At 46.4% G+C, this 19,664-nt stretch overlaps 1 protein-coding gene across 3 annotated transcripts; it reads left to right on the top strand.

Moving 5' to 3' along the window:
* The first annotated feature begins 2,003 nt into the window (after positions 1 to 2,003).
* SERTAD4 (SERTA domain containing 4) lies at positions 2,004 to 9,202 on the top strand. 3 transcript variants are annotated; one of them, XM_059469357.1, is made up of 4 exons: positions 2,004 to 2,330; positions 2,666 to 2,846; positions 3,212 to 3,327; positions 6,271 to 9,202. In XM_059469357.1, exons 2-4 carry the CDS (start codon positions 2,681 to 2,683, stop codon positions 7,030 to 7,032), a joined length of 1,044 nt encoding a protein of 347 aa, XP_059325340.1. In that variant the 5' UTR covers positions 2,004 to 2,330; positions 2,666 to 2,680; the 3' UTR covers positions 7,033 to 9,202. The 3 variants fall into 3 exon arrangements, with proteins under 3 accessions (XP_059325340.1, XP_059325342.1, XP_059325341.1); XM_059469359.1 differs by lacking the exon at positions 2,004 to 2,330 and adding an exon at positions 2,499 to 2,542; XM_059469358.1 differs by lacking the exon at positions 2,004 to 2,330 and having other exon boundaries at positions 2,574 to 2,846.
* Positions 9,203 to 19,664: the final 10,462 nt, after the last annotated feature.

The following is a 19,664-nucleotide window of genomic DNA, read 5'->3' as shown; positions in this document are numbered from 1 at the left end:
TGGCACTGACACTGATCTGCTGTGTGACTTCTGGCAAGATGCTCAGGAATGGATTTTGCCACCCTTGATGGGAAAAGCAGCAGGCTGGCTATTGGGGAGCAGAGCCAGAGGTCCTGCTTGCAGAGCTGGGTCCAGCAGCTCTTCCCCAGCAAACACTGGCTCACAGCTCTGCTGTGTCCAGCTCTACCTGCAAGGAGGAACTGTTCCCATGGGCTGGGTGCTCGCAGCTCTCTTCTTCCCACTCACCTGCAGCAGCTGGAAATCCATGCTTCTGAACATGCAAGGGGAACAAACAGCACACCCAGAGCCACGAGGCCTTTCAAAAGGACTCATTCTCAGCTTCTGTGTGCTGAAGCAATTCCTCTGCCACAAAATAGGACATTCTGTAGCTGAGAGCCACCTCTAAATCTTTATAACACAAACTGGGATATACAAGCTTTGTTTGGGGCTTTGGTTTACTGGTGATTGGGGTTTTTTCTCTCAGGAAAGGGATATTATTTATGCCCTGTTTTTATACAGTGTGGAAACATGGAGAATGTGCACGGACAGCAGCTGTTTATGGAAGTGAGCTGGCCTGCCTCTATTAATTTTGCATGTTGTAAATAGCAGAAACAGTTCATTTACTTTTGTGGCTGTCCAGAGAACTCAGTTTTTCAAGATAAATTAGCAGCACTGGGCAGAAGGCATCCCAACGTTTCCTTCCTTCCTTCCTGCATGTTTCTGCTTGAGCTTAGAAAGACCTGTTTGTGAGGAAATATGGTAAGAAAAAGATGCAGACTTGAAATCTCTGATTCTCATTTAAAAAAAGTAAATGCAAAAAGAGGTGCTGAATTCATTACGAGCAAAGGAAGCCTGACTTCCAGAAGCAGCACTGAGTTTCTTCCAACCTTTATTCTCTCAGGACAAACACTAACTGTTGATGTCTTGCCAATGTGAGAAGATTGATGTGCCCCTGTGAATGATTCCTCCATCTGGATTAATGAGAAGAGTCCATTGCTGTTTTCTAATGACGGTGTAATCTTTTCAGATACAAAATATATTACTTTTTAGCTAGTGTTTGGGTCACTTCTTGGCCCTGCTGTTACATCAGCAGACTGACTTACTTGTTTTGACCACTCCTTCCATGTGTTGGTACTCAGCTGGTAAGAAAAGGTGTGGGGAATAAATAATATATATTGTCCATGTCAGGGATAACTTTCAAGGGGCCAGTCCAGTGGTTTGCCATTCCCTGTGCTGTTTCTTGGTCCAAGGAAAGCAAGATGGCAAGAAAAATGTCTGAGGGCTATCTGCAGTGCATTAGCAGTAAATTGGCTCTGAGGAAGGGTTTAGGCACCTGTCAGTCCGGCTGCAGCGAGGCTGGTGGCCTTCACTGAGGCAAACTTGGGGACCTCAGCTGCCCGTGCCTTCGGCTCCCGTTCTTGCCCCGGCGAGGAGGCAAGGCAGATCCGTGCACGCAGGCAGCCAAGACACAAACAGCGCACGCTGGAAGCCGCTTCTTAATAAAGTAGCAGCCTTGTGCTAGGATTTAAGAAAACAACTGGCAGATGTGAACGATTTATTTTTCCTCCCTCTTCTGCTGCGGTTTATTTTTTCCTCTTGTTCGAGGGCGCTCAGCTGCTAACACAAACAATTGCTGAAATTCCACCTGCCCACCTGCAGCCCCTCCTTCCCGCCGCCCGCTCGGGCCGTCGCCTTCCTCCGGGAGGGCTGCGCCGAGGGGAAACTGCATCCCGCTTTCTTAGAGAGAGGAGGAGGAAGGAGAGGGAGGGGCCGCGCCGTGTCTGGGCGCATTGTTCCGCGCTCCTCTGCCAAGAAGTAGGTGACTATGAACTCATCCTTCGCTCCTCGCAGAAAGTTTGCCGCCTTCCCCCCCTGCTCCCCTCCCCTCCCGCCCGCTGGCGCGGCAGGAGGCAGCTCGCAGCCCGGCGCTGGCCCCGGAGTCCCCGCTCCTGCTTAATATTCCGCCCGCTCCGCCGATGTTGTGCTTGGCTCCGGTGGGACCGCAACTCACGGCGTGAAACCGGAGCCAATTTTCTGTCTTAGTCTCGCAGTGTTTTGACTGGAGGCAGATCCAGTTCAGTCCGATCGGGGCTAGTGGAAACAACTACCTAAGTCTCCGCTGTCTGTATCGTTTGGGAGGGAAGAAAGAAGAAAGGAAGGCGATCCCGGACTGCTGGGCGCGCTCTCTCTCTCTCTCTCTCTCTCACACACACACACACGCACGGCAGACACACGCACCCAGACAGGCAGACTCGCACCCCGCCGGTGCCGAGCGCGCCGTGCCACCGCCGCCGGGAGGAAATGGGAAGGCAGTGAGCGGATCCGTGCCGGTGTGTGAGCGCCGCCGGGGCCGGGAAGGGGCGGCGGGAGAGGCGGGAGCGCGGCCGGGGGCGGCGGGAGCGGGGCCGGGGGCGGCCCGGGGGAAGCGCGCCCCAACTCCCGGTGCCGGGGACCCCGCGCCCTTTGTGGGAGAGGGCTGCGCTCTTTCTCCTGCGTAAGGAGGGGGGAATAAGCCCCGAACGCGTGTCTGTGTGAGCTCGATGTGCGTATGTTTTTAATGTACGTGTGCGCAGAGGTCTGGCTGCCGGGGCCGCGGGGGGCGGGACGCGGCGGGGCGGGGGGCAGGTGAGGGCGGCGGGCGCTCACGGCGCTGCTTCGCTTCCAGGTGCCGGCGCCCGCGATGACCCTGGTGCTGCCCATGCAGCGGCTGGGCCGCCCCATCGCCGCCGAGGGAGCCGCCGACCTCGCCGCCTACCGCGCCCTCTGGGAGCCGCCCTGCTGCGGCCGCCCCGGCCCCGCCGCCCCGGCGGCCCCGGCCCCGGCGGCCCCCGGTTCCCCCGCCGCAGGTAGGCACGGCTCGGCTCGGCTCGGCTCGGCAGGGCAGGGCAGCGGGGAGCTGCCCGCGGAGCCAGGCGGGCGGAGGGCGGGGGCTCCCGCGGGGCCGCAGGTGCGCGGGGCCGGCAGCTCGGCACCGGCACCGGCACCGGGAGCGGCCAAGTTGTCCCTGCGGCGGCCCCCGCTGCCCGCGCCGCTCGCACCGGCCCCGCGTCGGGCGCTACTCAGGGAGAGGGCTCGTTTCTGATCGCCGCGAATAGATGCGAAAATATGCGGCGGCGTTCTCCTCTAGCGCGAAGGGAAATGAAAAGTATTTTGTTTGGAGAACCTCCGGCAAACCGCATGTCATTTGTCATATCTGATTTATTACCCGCAGGATCACATTACAGGGGAATTTCAAATCCTGTAACAACATCCAAGATCACATACTTTAAAAGGAAATATGTGGAAGAAGAGGATTTTCATCCGCCACTCAGCAGCTGTACACATAAAGTATGTTTTCTAATAGTCGTTATTTTTACTCTGAGTTTCAGATGCTTAGTAACACTCGATTGACCCATTTCCAGAAGGCTGAAATACTCTGCTGAAATTAGGAGAATGATCCAGCTGTTTGCTCAGAAACAAACAGTTGTCACTTCTTCACATTTATTGTTGTATTGTCATCAATTGCAAAAGAAGCAAAGGCGTTTCTGCATTAATAACAACTGCAAATGGAGATGTTGAGAATAACTTTTTTTTTCAGATTATTTTGTTCTTAGCTAGCTCATGCCATGCTTACAGAAACAGATCTGTAACAGCATTTAAATGACAGAAAGGAAGAACATAAGTAAAATATTTCCCACTCATATAAAACTTTCTTTCCGGAGGGGAAAATAGTAAGAGGTTCCATATACCCCTCACTGGTCACAGATCCTCTAAAAAACCAGAATGACTTGGAAAGCAAGTACAAGCTCCCTCAGTATTTAATCATGTTTATTAAAAAGCTAATAACTCCCAAAGAAGAGATTAGTAAATGAAGGATTTTTTTTTTTTTTTTGTGAAAGTTGCCAGGGGAGAGATTAGAGCAAATGTTTCCCAGGCCAGTGAATACATAAATTGAAACCTGACTTTTTTTGCAAGATTTTATGCTCCTCTTCATTAAGGGCTCAGTTCTGCATGGAACTGAATGCCTAGGGTGAAGTGCTTAAGGATAGCTCATGCCTTGAGACACCATCCTTACCTTGGTGACTCCCAGCTGGCCCATGGAAGTCCAGTCCCACCCATGTTCTCTTGGCAATGCAGGAGAGATTTCTGTGGAGGAGAAGCAAGCATTAATGCTGAGCTCAGTTCCCAAAGACCTTAGAGTAGTTGAAGGAATTTTCAGCTACAAATAGAGTTGTCTGGAAATAAGTACCTGGACCAGAAAGGTGAAAAATTATTAATTTCAGAAGATGTCTGGTCTGCTGCCAAAGCAGTGAACAAACAGCACCAAGGGTGTTGAAAAAAGTGCTCTGGTTCGTGAGTGTCTCACACATGTCACATCGCTCTCCCAATTTTTACCCAGGTTTTTTATTTTTACAAGATTGTTGGATTTTTGTATCAGTGATTAATTTCCTTACAAAGAGGGGGAGGAGGAATAGTTATTTAGTCTTTTCTAACAGCAATAACAAGCAGTTGTAGAGGCATTGGTAAGCTAGACACAGCCACTGTTTAGTGCTGTTGTTTGCAGAGGTGTAACGTGGCAGAAATTCTTGGTCACCAATTTCTTCTGTTGAGCCCAAATACATTTTCTTCTTTACAGCACTGAGCTCTGGCACAGGGAGGATGCCCACCAGGTTTCCTTGAATTTCTTACATGTCTATACCTCTGCCACCCAGTAAAGAGTTATGTTCTGAGATTACTTGTCCCTTAGAGGGTATGGTGGTAGGGCCTGGGGCCTCTCTCCAGAGGGCTGCTGGCAAACATGTAGAAGAAAGCTTCTGACAACTTGTTCCTACAGGTGTCCCTCCAGTAAATATCTCCAGGAGCATCCCAGTTCAAGGCTTACTGGTTTGCTCCAGGCTTTTATGGCTTCACTGGCTGTTGCTGCAGCAGGTACAAAGGACGCAAATGAACCTATAGGCTTAATATAATTTAAAATGAGTCATTTATTATAGAAAATTACTCTCTCTAACAAAGAGCTTTAGCTGTGAACTCATATGAAATTATGGCCAATTTTTGTTTTTACGAGGCACTGTGCTGCTTCTAAGCCTCACAGACATGACCAGGCTGTGGAAAGAGCTAGAGGGCTGAGGAGAGCTGAATGGATGTGAAAAGCAGCTGTGCTTTAAGCTCTTTCAGTCCTCATAGCTACGACTTCCACTCTGCAAAAATGCTGTAACCATGTGGGAAAGAGAAGAATGATCAAGCCACAGATGGGGGGATTTAGAGCAGTCTCTCTTTGTGCTGTGCTGCTCTCCTCCTACACAAACCAAATTCTTACTAAAAATGAAAATCAGTCACTAGTGCTTACAGTAGCATGCGTTGCCCCCTCTCTTATTTTGATTCCCAGGGTAGTGATTACAGTGCAGAATCCGGGGCCTCCCGGGGCAGTAACCTGCTCATGCTGCCAGTGCTGAGAAAGGGAGTCCTGGAAGGACCATGGAAGGGAGAACAAATCTGTGGGCGTAGAGCCAGGATTTCTGCAAATCCCTGTCCTCCCTTAGTTTCCTGACCTTATCCCTGCCTATCTGCATTCCCACCGGTCCTGCAGAGCACAGGGCGTAGCACTCAGGCCAACAGCTGCTCTCCAGATGCTGGGATGCTTTGAGATGGGTTTCTCCCTGCCTCCCTCCCTGCATGCACTTCTGTGCACAAGAGCAGTGTAAGAGCCTGGCAAATGGAGACCTCCTGGCTGGAGGGCCCCTTCCACTGGCAGCAGATGAAATGCTCCAGCCCTTGCTGTGTGAGGCGATGGCTGCTGGCTGCCTCTTGCAAACCTTGGCGCCGCAGGAAGGACCCTTGCTTGGCTTCAGAGCTGTGCAGAAGCCCCACAGGGGATGATGGAATTGGGTCCATTTGCAACAAAAGGCCCCCCTAGCCATCACTGGAGCAAAACTGCACAACAATTTTATGTTCTAGTCCCAAATGTAATTAAAGAGCCAGATGTGTGCATCTGGATTTCACTCTCCCACCTTGGATTTCTGCCCTGCAATTGCCTCTGCGGTGTAATGCTCAGCTACTTACCTCCTAAACTCAGCTGCTTACCCCTGAACATGGGGGAATGCTGTGGCCGAGAAAAAGCAGGTCCTCAGCTACAAGGATGTGCAAAATGAAAAAAAGCCAGTTTTAGATGCCTCAGAAAAAGAACAGAAAAATAGTGACACAGAGGGAATACTTTACTTCATTTCCTTTCTCCTTCTCTGTAACAAAACTGGTAGCCTTCAGTTCCATATCATGTGTTTTTTGCATTTTCAGACAATCTCTGTGTTTGAGGAGCGGGCCCATATTCTCTACATGTCTTTGGAAAAGCTGAAATTCATTGATGATCCTGAAGTCTACCTGCGCAGATCCGTCCTCATCAACAATCTCATGAAGAGAATCCATGGAGAGATCATCATGCAGAACAACTGGTGCTTCTCCACCTGCTCCTTCAGCGGCACCTCCCCACAAGAGTGGTTTGTGCCTCAGGACTGCCCATACAGAAAACGCCTTCGGATGGCAAAGGAGGAGTACGAGAAGCTCCACATGTGCTGCTTTTATCAAGAATGTGGCAGTCACTATTTAAATCTACCCTACTCTGTTAATGCTAGTACTGAAAGTAATTCCTCTTCTTCTTCCTCCTCCTCCTGCTCCTCCTCCTCCTCCCCTCCCATCTCTTTGCCAAGCTGTTCCCAGCAGGTGGATTATGAAGTTGGCAGCGCACCTTCTTACAGAAATGATGACCAGATACCTGCTAATGAAATATTCATCACTAATGGCAGGTCTCACAGTAATCAGGAAAAGGCAAAATTTAATGACAAGAGTGGAGGTAATGAACCTGAGAGAGAAAGCATCGCCCTAAACTGTGAACCTGTAAGAGGCACCCATGCTCTTGAATGTAAAGGCAAATTTTATGACTATTTTGAGACTGGATGTAATGACAAGAGCAACATAAGTGAATCTTGGAAAAAATCCTTAAGGAAAAAGGAATCTTTACCAAGTAATAAAATCTGCTGCAACAAAGGAAGTAAAATATGAGGCATCTTTCTTGCTCTATTGAAGCATGCACAGCATGTTCCTTCTCTATCAAATTTTTATTTTGAACGGATTTTTTATAGTTTTCTACGAATGGTACAATCATGCCACAAACGTGACGTGTAGAGCGGAGAGCAGATTGCATAAAGTGTCTCTGCCACCCGCATCAGCAGCTATTTATGAACGTGGAGACTTCAGAAAGAACACGGTTGCATTGCTGCTGAGCACTGTAGTCTGTGCAGCTATGGTGGAGCTCTCGTTGCTGAAAATGCCAATCAGCCAGACGGGGAAAACATATCGTTTTACATATCCCCGCCCCCAAGAAGTCTGCCAATAATTAAGAAGAACCTCCATTATGTTTACCAAGGAATTAGAAGTCTGGTAAACAAATTGATGCTACCAGCAAGGATGATGTGCTCCTTGTAACTCAGTATTCATTCTGACAAAGGACTGTCTTCATGGATTGGGAATAAACCATCCTTACGTTTTGTAGTGATACTCTTGAATTCCTGTATTCAGCATCTCGTTCAACTGACAAAATAGGACATAGCATAAAGAAATAACCTGTTTATGGAATCTCAATCAGAATCAGACATGCAGCTCAAGTACTTGCATGTTTTCACCTCGGCTGTAATAACTAATGAGGTTTGTTGTTACACAGAGCAGGTTTTTTTTTGGTGCCTTACTTTTTGTCTTAATTTTTGCCAGTGTGAAAATTAAGTATGAATCTGATACAGCAGGGATTTAACCTAAACAGAGATTAAAAAAGAAACCCACAGGGTGGATCAATATTATTAGAAACCTTTAACCTTTGAAGTACTGAGTTCAACTTCCTATTCAAACATCTCTGTTCTTCCTTTTTGATGCTCAATTGCTTTTTGATTTGCCATCCTTAGGAAGGGATTTAAGAAACAATAGAGAGATGTCTCTTGTAAACAAGCATTCGATGCTTGAGTGTTTCTATGGCAACTGTCTGTTGCTGGGGCTCTTTTTTTTTCTTCTTCGTATAATGAAGTTCATGACCCAGTGGCATGTTTTATACTTTATTCTGTTTCACATAATTTCTCTATTTTAGATTGCAAAAGCATGCGGGACTTTTCTATGACTTTTGCCGTTGATTTAAAAAAAGACAAGAAGGCAAAAAGCACAATGTTAATTAATAATGTGGCGATAAACGCAGTTTTATCTGAATGAATGTAAGGAGTTTAATTTTAAAAAAGAACATTTTGGAGATTTCAGTGGCTGAGGACAACATTTAGCCATCCCTAGGTAGATTGATTGCAAAGGTGTGCTGTGTAAAATGCCCAGAAGACATTAGTTGGGGTTGGACCAAGACTGAGTCTTAGATTCTCCAAATTAATTAGTTCCCACAGTCCCCATAACAACTGGCAGGATGTGCTCAGCAAAACAGCCACATCCAGGCCACAGCTGACTCATAAATAGCTGCCTGTTCCCACAGCATCTTGCACTGAAGTGACATCTCCGCTTGCTTCTTGCCCAAAGGGTGAAAATCACCTCTGTGCTGGGGGAGCAGCGAGCTCAGTGCAGGGCAGGAGTGTCCCCAAGGGGACACAGCCCCAGGCCTGGCACTGGAGTCACACAGGTCTCTGACTGACACCTCCTGCTTTGGGTTTCATGGGTTCAGCTGCAGGAGTCCTGGGCCATGGTTATTTTGGGTAGCAAAATACATTTGCAAACTGTATGGTCTTTTTCAGAAAGCCCAGTGGTCACAAGGAATAGCTACCCCCCAGCCAAGGTGACCAAAAGCACAGCAGGATATAAATCAGTGGTAACCTTTATGAAGTCAGGTGAGTTTAAACTGATAAGTTTGTAAGGGTTATCATTGGGAAAAATGACAAATAAAGAAAGTACAAGTCCCACCTGATTTCTCCAAGACAGAAGCTTTTTTATTAATAATAATAATATTAAATATAGATCTCATTCATACAGTGTATGAGTAGGATCATCATTTAGACATTTGTCCACAAGGACCAATTTTTTAGAAAACCTGATTTTTCTTGTGTTATATCCAGATAGTCTAGTAATGTCTGCTCTTTTCCAATATTTGATAAACGCTTGATGTTTTAAGCTTAAATATTAGATGCTTGTATACTAATGTGTTGTTGTAGTAAAGTGAAATTTCCTTGATATATATTTATTAAAATGACCAAAATTCATTTTAATTTTACATCTCCAATGGCTACTGGGTCCTTTCCCCCACGTTCCCCTCCCTCACCAAAGAAAACACCGTTTAATCAAACTGCTCCCTGCTCTAGAAGTTGCACAGCTGTTGACTGTGCACTGGGTCTGTGAGGGAGCTCAGCCTTGCCAGGGTTTCAGGAGCATTTAGGGCAGTCTGAAGGTGCACTGAGAAGCAACAGATTCTCTGTAGACCTGCACGTACAGCCAAGGAAAACACCTGGCCAAATGCTGCCCAACCACAAATCAGCTAACACTTTTGGGGGGGCTGAAAGCTTTTTGACCCTAAAGGGCTCCTTGGTCTTCCAGAACAAGCCTGCACACATAACCTATTGCAGAGGCTTCTCAGCTGAATTTGCACAAGCTGAAGTGATGGATCAGCAGATCTTTGTCTCCTCTGGCCTCTATAATGGCTTCTTTAGTTCCAGAGACTAAAGATTAATGGATTAATCTGGAAATTAACCTGTAACAGCTCCTGAACAGTCTCACTGTCATCAGGGTCTGTAAGGGAGGAAATGCCATCTAATGAAAGTTGCCCTACAGGTAAGTGGGGCTTAATGCCTTTCTCTGGACCTTGCCTCACAAAATAATAGCAAATACTGAAAGTAGATGTATTGGAGTCAGGAGTCCACTGAGTTATCCTGCTGGCCTCACAAGAGACAGAGGTATTCCGCATTAGAAAAGGGAGGTGGAAACACCCTTGTCCCATTCCCAGAAAAGCAATAGACCTTGACAGGATCTCCATCCCGGGCTAGACTGAATGGACTTAAATTCAATTTGATTTATGGCATGTGAAGACTGTAAGCCTGATAAGCCTTCTCCCCACTGCACACTCCAGTGCTAAGGACATTTTGCTAGTATCAAAAAATTTCAAGAAATAATTCTTTTACAAGATTATACGAATGCCTTTGGTCTGTATGTCCCCCACATAACTGCTAAGTGAATGCTCCTGGACTTGATCCTGGCCTACCTGCCAGGAAGAGCTGGACAGAAGCACTTCTCTCTAGGAAGATTGTTTTTCTCTCTATCATGAGACACTTTGCTCCTAGAGTGTATGACTATAAAGTACTGTGCCTTTCAGCACATGCCAAACAGCAACAGAAAAAAATGTTTCTGTTGTCACATCAATTTTGCTGTCACTAGGAACAGAAGTGTCATCTTATCTTCAGGATCCAGGTAATACATTTCACTTGGAAATGCACAGTTCATTTGGGTTTAAAAAAAACATGTTTCTTTTTCAAAGCATGTGGCATAATATCATTGTGCTTCATGTATACTCACTACTTTTGGTAAAATTTTACTATTTTTACTGTATTAGCTAATCTGTTGAAACAGCTTAACATGGGTACTGAAGCATCCTCAGCACTCAGACAGCCTCAGCTGGCAGTGATGTGCAGTGCCAGCAGAGCAGCTGGTTCTGCAGGGAAAACAGCCACAGCCTGAGCCACAGAAATGAAATGCTTCTTTCAGTCCTGAAGGTGTTACGCCCTTAAGCAAAATTGTGGCAGAGACTTCTTTCACATTTCATCTTCGTGCACGCCCTCCATCCTCCTTTTACACCCCTCATCTACCATCTGTCCTTTTGTGTCCTGCCATCATGATGACCATGACACGCTGCCAGGGTGCCATGGTGTGTGCCACCAGCCTTTGGATTGTGCAGGGGAAGCAGGGAGCTGGTTCAGAGCCACAGCATGAGTTAAGGCAGTGTTTGAACAAAGTAACCAGGTGGCTGCTCCCTGGTCCCTTGGAGCCTTGTGCCAGTTGTGACCTCCCACACCTAAATGACTTTTCCAGCTGCCTGTAGCTCAGATTGCCACTACAGAGTGATCTGGTGATAAGAGAGTTATGGCTGAAGCAGAGGTGAAGGTGATTTCTAGCCTGCATTTGACTTGTGTCCTTTCATTGCCTTCTTGAGCAAGAGGTGCAGCAAGTGCAGTGGCTGCTTACTCATGCCAGGAACCTCGACAAAAGAGGTTTCTTAAGTTTTATCACAAAAACCCCCCAAAACCAAAGGGGTCAGTCACATCAGGGAAAGGTTTAAACTGCTGTGAGGTAAAGGATTTCATCTGGTGTTGCACTCAGTGAATATAACTCTCACATGGAGGCCTCCCAGTGGGACCTGACTTTTTGCATTGTCCATCCCTTGCTTTGCAACCTCTAAGACAGGGGCTGCCCTCGCTCTCTGGAGGTCCCCATTTGGGCTCCTCAGGACTGGTATGAGCTTTTCTACAGCTGCACAAAGCACCCCAGAGGCTTTTCCTGGCAGGGTGTGCAGAGCCTGTTAAAATATCGTGGCCAGGAAAGTGTTTCAGAGGATCCTGCTGGAAATGTTAAGAGATGCGAATCTTCCACATCCCATATAACAGCCAAGCCGCTCAGTCACAACTACTTGGAATACACAGTAATTTCCTGTGTTTTTTCAATCTCACTTAAACTTCTCTGACAGATGGGGAAAGATGACTAAACCAAGGGAGTTTACAAAAGTTCGTCTTGTGGTGTTTGCAAACTGTCTCTGGGAGGTCCATTTTCTCTAATGTAAACACAGCCGTGGCTGGGTGCCGAGTGCCTTTGCAGCAGCTAATCCTGCTCAGCCTAAGGCTGCTGAGACCAGGAGTACCCAGGCAGCCAGTCCCTCTGGGGGCTGAACGTGAACCAGCCCTGGGGCTGAGGGGTGATAGGGGGAGACCTTCCCTTTCCTGGCTTTAAACAGTGTGAAGCAAAGCAGCTGTGGCTCTAAGAGCAGACCGAGTTTACTGTGCCGGGTCAGAGGCTTTCCAAGGAGCCTTGGGTCAGGTGTGGAAGGTTAGATAAAACTCCAGGGTAATAATCATGTGAAAGCAATTGCCTTTGGAGCTGTGGTTGGCCTATTGTTGCTCTCCCTAGTCTTTAAATCACTGCCAGGAAGGGAGTATACCTTGGGGAACATGGAGTTTCAGTTCCTTGGCTTTGCAGAAGTGGTGCAGAGTATGCAAAGCTTTTTCACCAGCTCCAGCTGAAAGGGCAGGTAGGCAAATGTTTTAACTTCTTATATTGCTCAAGTTCCCCTTGCTGAGGAATGCAGGTTGTGTGAGGAGGAGCCACAGATGGGTGGTCTGTGTACACTCAGAAGTATGCATAAGCAGAAAACACCAAACAGCAACAAAAGCCCCAAGGCAGAGAGATACTGAATTTGAAAAGTAACTCAACTTCTATAGCTAGTAATTCTTCTCAATTAATGCAGCATCACTCTCCAGTTTACTGTGGAGAGCATTTATTCTGTCATACTGGAACTGCAGCAGGACAATAAATGGTCTGTCTGCTCAAGGTCAGTCCATTTACAGCTGCCTCCTGCAGTGGTGCTTTCCCTGTGGAATACCCCACTGGGCTCATCCTTCTGTCTGCTCCTCTGTGTCTGTCCCCTGAAACCATTGGAGGTCAGGTCCTTGCAGGGGAGGATGATGGACTGCCAGTAGCTGCTGTCTTCTCTCCTCCATGATACTGGCCTGTAGCTGCCACAGTTGCACTCAGCAAGCTCTGAGGGACCCCACAACATTCTTCTACCATCCCCTCACTGCCTTATGTTTCTAATACAATATTTTCCCTTGTGAACTATGATTGGGGTCAGTGGTCTCTAGCAGTTTGCTGCTTGGTATTTCAGAGATTTTTGCAGCTGGGTGATGGGTAATGAGACCCTTAGCTGGCATGAGATGATGCTGTGCTATTGATTTTTGGAGAAATTGTGCCTGGTCCTATAAGCTAATCACCCACGCCTTTGGTTATTGTTGGTTTTGTCTTTTCCTCATTTTCTTAATCAGAATAAGTTTTGAAAAACAATCCCTCTCTTCCACCCCACATTTTGTGGGACTGGCTAGTCTGTATTTACCTCCTTTTAGTAAGGAAAAACCCCTGCCAGTGGGAGTTGAAGTTGTGCAGCAGATTGTTTTCAAATCCAATTTTATTCTCAAACTCCAAAATGGTTTGTGTCTCTTGGTGTACGTGTAAAATCTGTGCTCTGTTCCTTCATAAATACTAAAAGCCCTTGTAATTATTTTTTCTCACTTCATCCATTGCTTTTTCAGGGCAAAATCATCTGTATTTTGGTCTATGAGCAGGTCCCACTAACAAGACTCCTCATCCTCTCAGTGATATGGCTGCCATGGGGCCAATTATTTCTTTGAGTACAGTAGTGTGGGTCTGGCTGTAAATGCAGTTGTCCTTTATCTTTCTTACAAACCATCACACAGGGAACATAAATCTCAGTGTTGCTACATTCTAAGTATAATGTACTTTCAGCATTGTTTTCTTCAAACTTATCTTCTGTGAGTCTCAACAAGTATTGCTAAAGCCACCTGCATATCCTAATTACTGTTAGTATTGTAAATAGCATTAATCTGAAAATAAAATTTGACTAATTGTTAAAGCTTGAACAGCCTATATTTTACCTGTGGAGGCTGAATATGTATTATTCCTTCTTTGACCCCTTCCTCTGTGTAACAGATTGGTTTCTGGCTTACCAGCAGACTAACTGGCATGATGACAAATCTCATTTTGTCTTGTCTGAAAGAAGTAAAGCACACAGTGTTAATGCAATCCTGTATCTCCATTGAAAGATTGCTCCAATACTGAAACTTTAAAATAACCTGTATAGGCATCACAGGCATGAAGAAAATCTTAAAGTACAAGTAGGGCATAAGCTACTGTCAGATCACTTTCCTTACTCTGCATGCAGGCTGAGACAAGGATTTTCATTGTATGAATTTATCCACCCATTGGAAGTGCCTGTTTGCTAATGCTGAGGCTTAAGGATGACAGTGTAATGTCAGCTTTTGAGGTATTTCACCGGTGACCATTATAAAGAAGGCATTCAGCTATCAAGCTTGCCCTCCATTCCCAGTGATCCTCTGAGCCTCTCAAGCTGCTGGTGGACCCCAGTAGTACCCTTCCAGCTGCCAAAGCTCCTTTTTCCCTTTTGAATATTTCCATATGCTATCAGTATCCATATTTCTAGGCTCTAGAAACACAGGGACATGACAAACTGTCTTTTAACTGAATATCATCATAAATAATGGAAAGGCAACCAGGCTGATAATTTTATTCTTTTAATTGTGAATAGAGGAAATATTTTAAAAAAAATTACTATTATTTGGGAACTTAATTTTAATTTATATAATGCAACCCCAGGATTTTCTGGCTGTCATGAATCTGACACCCATGCACTAAAAATCCTTCATGATCACACAGCCCTACTCTGGTGGGTGCCAAAATCAGAACCTCGGCAGAGCCTCTGAGCCATTGACTGGATGTTTTCCCACACTGCCTCATTTTTCCCCTTTGCACAGAAGTGCTGAGAAGATGCATGTGGATGGGGATGGTACCTGAGAGAAAAATGTAAATCACAGCAACCTGACTGTCAAGAGGGTATCACTTTTTATTTCCTAGCTCATGTTCCCAGCAACAGCGGAGCTGCAATATTGAGTTGTTTTGTTTTACCTCTCGGCTTGGTTTACCGGTGCCAGAATAGTTGCAGCCCCTCGAGCACAGAGGTAAGGGGACCTTGCAACTGAAAGCTTGCCTGGAGGTTTTGTTCCCCTTTGATAGGTCGGGCTGGCTCTCATTGCAGGAGCAGCTGGGAAGAAATAATTAGCATAACAAAGAGCTATATTCTAGTATTGCATTGTGCATTTGGAGCCCTCACATACCTTCACACGTTCGGTTACATGCTACATAAATCTGAATTCCGGGTAGAAATGGAAAAACACACACTGAAAAGGAACTCAACCTTTAAAGTGAAAATAATTGGAATACTCTAACTGCAAATGCAGAGCCCCCTCAGTGTTTGGGCACAGCAGCCATACTGGAGTGCCAGTGGCTGTCCATGAGGCTGTTTGGAATGCATGGCCAAGGAGAGCTGCTCTCCCCGGCTGGTGGGGTGGAAGGTTCTGAGGGGGTGCAGGGTGAGCTCCTCCTGGCATTCAGGAGCTGATGGACTGAGGTGATGAAAACCCAGGCAGCCCAGCAGCTGCTTTCTGCCCCTCCCAGCCCAGAGGTTACCAAGGAGAAGGCTGGGGGTGCAAGTACTTCGTGTTTTGCTCTGTTTTCATTGCTGGCAAACAGCAGAGCTGTGCTGTGGGGGCGTTGGCAATCTGTAGGGGTTTAGTTGCACAAGAGGTTATAAACCCTGCAGAAAGCTCCTTTCTGTCCAGGTGCCTGCCCTGGGAGCTCCCAGGTGTTGTGCCCTCTCCCCCTGTCTTGCTCACACAAATCTGTCCCACGTGTCTATTACTGCCCCACGGCAGAGGCTGCATGGAGCCTACTGAGGGCTGTGGTGTTTGCAAAACCCGTGGTTCCTTCCCTGGCTCATTGGGAAATAAACTTACACACACCATGCCTGCCCAGCTGCCCACTCACTGCAGCATATTTTTCTCCTCCCTTTTTCCTCCCCATTTTGACTGTTTCTTTTGATGAGGAAATTACCCATCCTGGGAGTTAGAAGAGAATGGAGTAAAAGGAGCAAAGATTTCCCAGGGAAGGTTTTTCAAAGCTGATCCTCCCCTGGGTCCAATATCTGTCAGACGTCCTTGCAGCACGCAGCTGCATCATGCTGTCAGAAAGAGGGATTTAAAATCTAACCCGCATATGCAACTCTTTCTCTTGCTGCTTTGGATTGAGAATCCCTGGCAGGGCAGGAGAGTAAATCCCATCCTAGGAGGGCGGCTCTGTCAGCCCTGCAGGCAGCCTGTGTTGCAGCAGGGAGCTGAAAGCTCCATCCCCAGTGGTAGTGATTTCTGTAAAACCTGGATGTACTCTACCCAGATACTTGGATTTGGAATGACTCATCAAGCAAGGAGATGCAAATTGAGCAAAGACCCGGGAAGATCCCAGTGTTGTGTCCTGGTTGTGCATGAGATAGAGAGGCTGCTGTGCCCCTGCCTGAGGTAACTTGAGGGAAGAGCCAGAGGTAGGCTTTAAGGACAAGACCAGAGCACTGCAATAGCCCTTGATGGTCCTTAAAAGGTTGTGGGAGTTTAGGAAGCAAAACTTTCAAACAGTTACTAAGGACACAATGTTGTTCAGGCTTTATGGTAGTGATTGTGATAATAAAATTTATCAGAGAAACAAATTTGTCAAAACTAATTAGACTTTTTACATTTAAACCACACTGGTGTTATGTTGTACTTTTCTTCACAAGCAATGTCTAAAACAAGAGTTGTAGCTGAAAGAGACTGGTGAGAAAAAATTACACAGATCTATTCTTTTGTTTACTTGGTGCACTTGACAGCCCTGAACACAATCAGGTTCTCTGCTTTGCCTGTACAGTCTGTCAGTCAGTCTTCTGACATTTCTTTGAGCCTTTACATAGCAGCAGAGAAGACAGAACTGGATTTTATAAGGAAAATATGTCCATGGAAACACAAAGGGTGCTGATGGATTCAGAGGTAGGGATTGTCATTGGGTGACACTTTGCATTCATCCATTACAGAGGAAAAAATTCAGCAGGCTGTTAGGTTTGGGGTTTTGGGGTGGGGTTGTGCGTTCTTTGGTATGGTTGTGTTTTTTGGGTTTTTGGGTTGGTTGCTTTGTTGTTTTTTTAAGCAAAGACTGCTTATTTGCAGCCTGAGAGCATAAAACACCACACATAAGCACTGATGAGATGTTAAAAAACAAGAGTTGAAAAAACAAGCATCTCAATGAATCTCCTGGCAGGTTTGTGAGCCACAGCACTTTAGTCCTGTCCTCACAGTGTACAGCCACAGATCCTGGGACAATCCTTTTTTCACATGTGTATCCCACGTGTGAAAAATCTCTTTCCTAGGCTCTGCAATGGTATTTACTCTGAGTCTTACAGAGGCATAACCAGGTCTGTTTCCTCACACCCCGTTTCTAGCTCTTCAAAAACTCTGTTGTTCCTTTCTATAACAACCATGTAGCTTCATTAGCCACATTCATCCACAGTACCCATTTCCTATAGCTCACAATACTTAGATGGAAAAACAGGCTCTATGACTTCTCTTATCCTAACTCCCCCCTTTATAAGAAGTGTGGTCAATTTAAGCAAAGCATGGAGCATGTCAGCTTGAGCAGAGCAGGGCATGTACACCTCCAGTGATATCAGTAATCTGGCACAGGGGCAGGCTGTTTGGGCAAGGCTTGTCAGAGATCTGCTGGGCCACATACCACACTGGGACACCCATGTAGTTATTTCCTCCTCGCAGAGATTAACTGAAGAAACAGAAATTGAGCAGGATTGAAAAGTTTTTGAGGTCAGTGAAAGCAGTTGGCTGCAGTGCTATAAACCCTTGATGCTTGCCAGACCCACTGTACTTCCTGCAGGCCAGCACTGCAGAGGTCTGTAAGGCATGAAAAACCTTCCTTGAGAAACAGGAGATGAGAAAAACCAGAGAGGTTTGTATGTGGACTTTATGGTAAGGTATATCCATATGCATCTTGCACCTCCAAGGCTTGGCAAATATTTGCAACTGCTTGGTGATTGCCAAGCCTGTACATTATGAAGGACCTCTGTGCCCAGCCCCATGTGTGCCTAAGTGGTCTTCTCTAACTGTCCATTTCTCCTGGGATCTGACTTGCCTGAGACATGAAGATTCTGCTTGAAAGATCTGCTTATGTTTGAATGAGACTTACTGGAGAAGAAACAGCTGCCTTATAGCTCTTATGTGGCTGTCTGGGGAAGAGCTGCAGGCTTGCTAAGCTCCCAGAACTGCAGCTACACAGCATCCAAAGCTGGCTGTTCTGACAGGAAGATGCATCTTTGGCAAAGCCCTCTGCTGCAGGTGACCCATGCATCAGCCCTCCTGCTCCTGGTTCTGCTCATCCTAATGTCTCTCAGGTGCACAGAGGCTGTTAAGGGGCATCTACTGTGCCTTGGAACCTGGGAAATTGAGATGATTTGTGGTGCCTGAACTACAGCCTAACACTTTGTCTTTGCATCAACACTGCTTTGACTCAAATTCTTTCAGACTCCACATCGTTGGACAAGAACTGCTGCCAGACTTTCTGCTTTGAAGCAGAAGAGAAACACCTCCATAATTTGCTTAGCCAGTGCCAAAATATGGAGGAAGTCTGCCACAGTGCATGCCCTGATCCTGCTTTGGGGGAATCACTTAGAGCTGTTCCTGTTTTGACAGAGCTCATTTACCTCTCCCTAACTGCTGTAATCTCTTAAGAGTGCAATTGAGGTTGTTAATGAGAGTACCTTCATAAAGAATTTCCATATGCAAATTCCCAGTCTGAACTTTACTACAACAAAGTCTGTGTTGCTGGAATATATTTCTCTGCACCCACAAGCATCATCTTTTATTCTCTGTGCACCATACCCTCCACTACCTGCTCCAAGCTGCTTTCCACAAGCTGGAAGTTGGGAGCGTGAGTCTAATTTCACCCTTCAGTAAGCAGGGAATTCAGAAAATTTAGAAGTGCTGGGATCAACACCAGGCACTCACATCTGTGATGGCTTTTGGAGTTAAAGCTGTGTGTGTAGCTGCTTCACCATCATTTGCTCTGAGTGGGAACCTGAAACCTCAGCGGAGCCGCCTGCCCGCAGGCAGCGGGAGGCTCTGTTTGGTGTGCCCGAGGGAGGCTGGGTGTAGCTTGTTGGAGAACATGCACATGTGTGCACACATTCTGTGCTGGGCTGTTTCCTGGAGCCCTGGCTGTGTTCTGTCTTGTCTCTGGGCTCCTTAACACGAGGGTCATTAGGACTGTTCACTCTGGCATTTGTTCAGCCACGTCCTTCTCTGTATTAGACAATGTCTACCTTGTAGTGTTTGATCCTGATCCAGCAGAAAATCTTCCATTAACGTGACTTCAAGAGAGGAAGGTATTTTTCCCGGCCTTGGTCTGTTGGAGTTCAAGGCGGTGTGCTACTTTGTACATTATGACCAAATCAAACTTCCTTTCATCAGCATCAGCTGAGGTGCTTTATGCCTAAGCTGGGGATGCAGAGTAAAAATCTCAGGGATCCAAGTCAGCAGGAACTGACCTGAAGTCATTGTGCAGCCTCAGGTCGAGTCTGCATCTGTCTCCTGCTGTACTAAGCTGTCAAAGATGAGTATCTCAAGAAAACCATTCTTGTATCTTTATATTTCATTAATTGGTGGGTCCTCTCAAGCTGGAAATGACATGCTCAGTCAAACAGCAGAAATTCAATGTCATCTCTCAAAGAAAGACTAGATTGATTTAATGAAGGTTGGAGAGGGCATAGCATACATGGAAGTGTGCTATTTAGTCTCTGCTGATCTTGATCTTGGGAAATGAAAACAGAAAAACAGATGCAAATTTATGAAGTGACATAAGGGTGGAAAACAGCAACACAAAGACGCAGTGGGAAAGAGGACTATTTAAGATGGCTCTTGGCTATAGAATGGAGCAAGATGAAATTAGGTAAATATCAGCATGATCTGCTACAATGTTGGAACAGCCTCCAGAAAAAACCTGGGAGA

Source organism: Ammospiza nelsoni, chromosome 3 (genome assembly GCF_027579445.1).
Source record: "Ammospiza nelsoni isolate bAmmNel1 chromosome 3, bAmmNel1.pri, whole genome shotgun sequence".
NCBI classification, from domain to species: Eukaryota; Metazoa; Chordata; class Aves; order Passeriformes; family Passerellidae; genus Ammospiza; species Ammospiza nelsoni.
This window is presented reverse-complemented; position numbering and strand designations above follow the sequence as displayed.

Coding starts and splice junctions, on each gene's coding strand:
- SERTAD4 (XM_059469357.1), top strand. CDS start 2,681: ATGACCCTGGTGCTGCCCATGCAGCGGCTGGGCCGCCCCATCGCCGCC. Junction 2,847..3,211: donor CCCCGGTTCCCCCGCCGCAG/GTAGGCACGGCT, acceptor TATTACCCGCAG/GATCACATTACAGGGGAATT. Junction 3,328..6,270: donor TCAGCAGCTGTACACATAAA/GTATGTTTTCTA, acceptor TTGCATTTTCAG/ACAATCTCTGTGTTTGAGGA.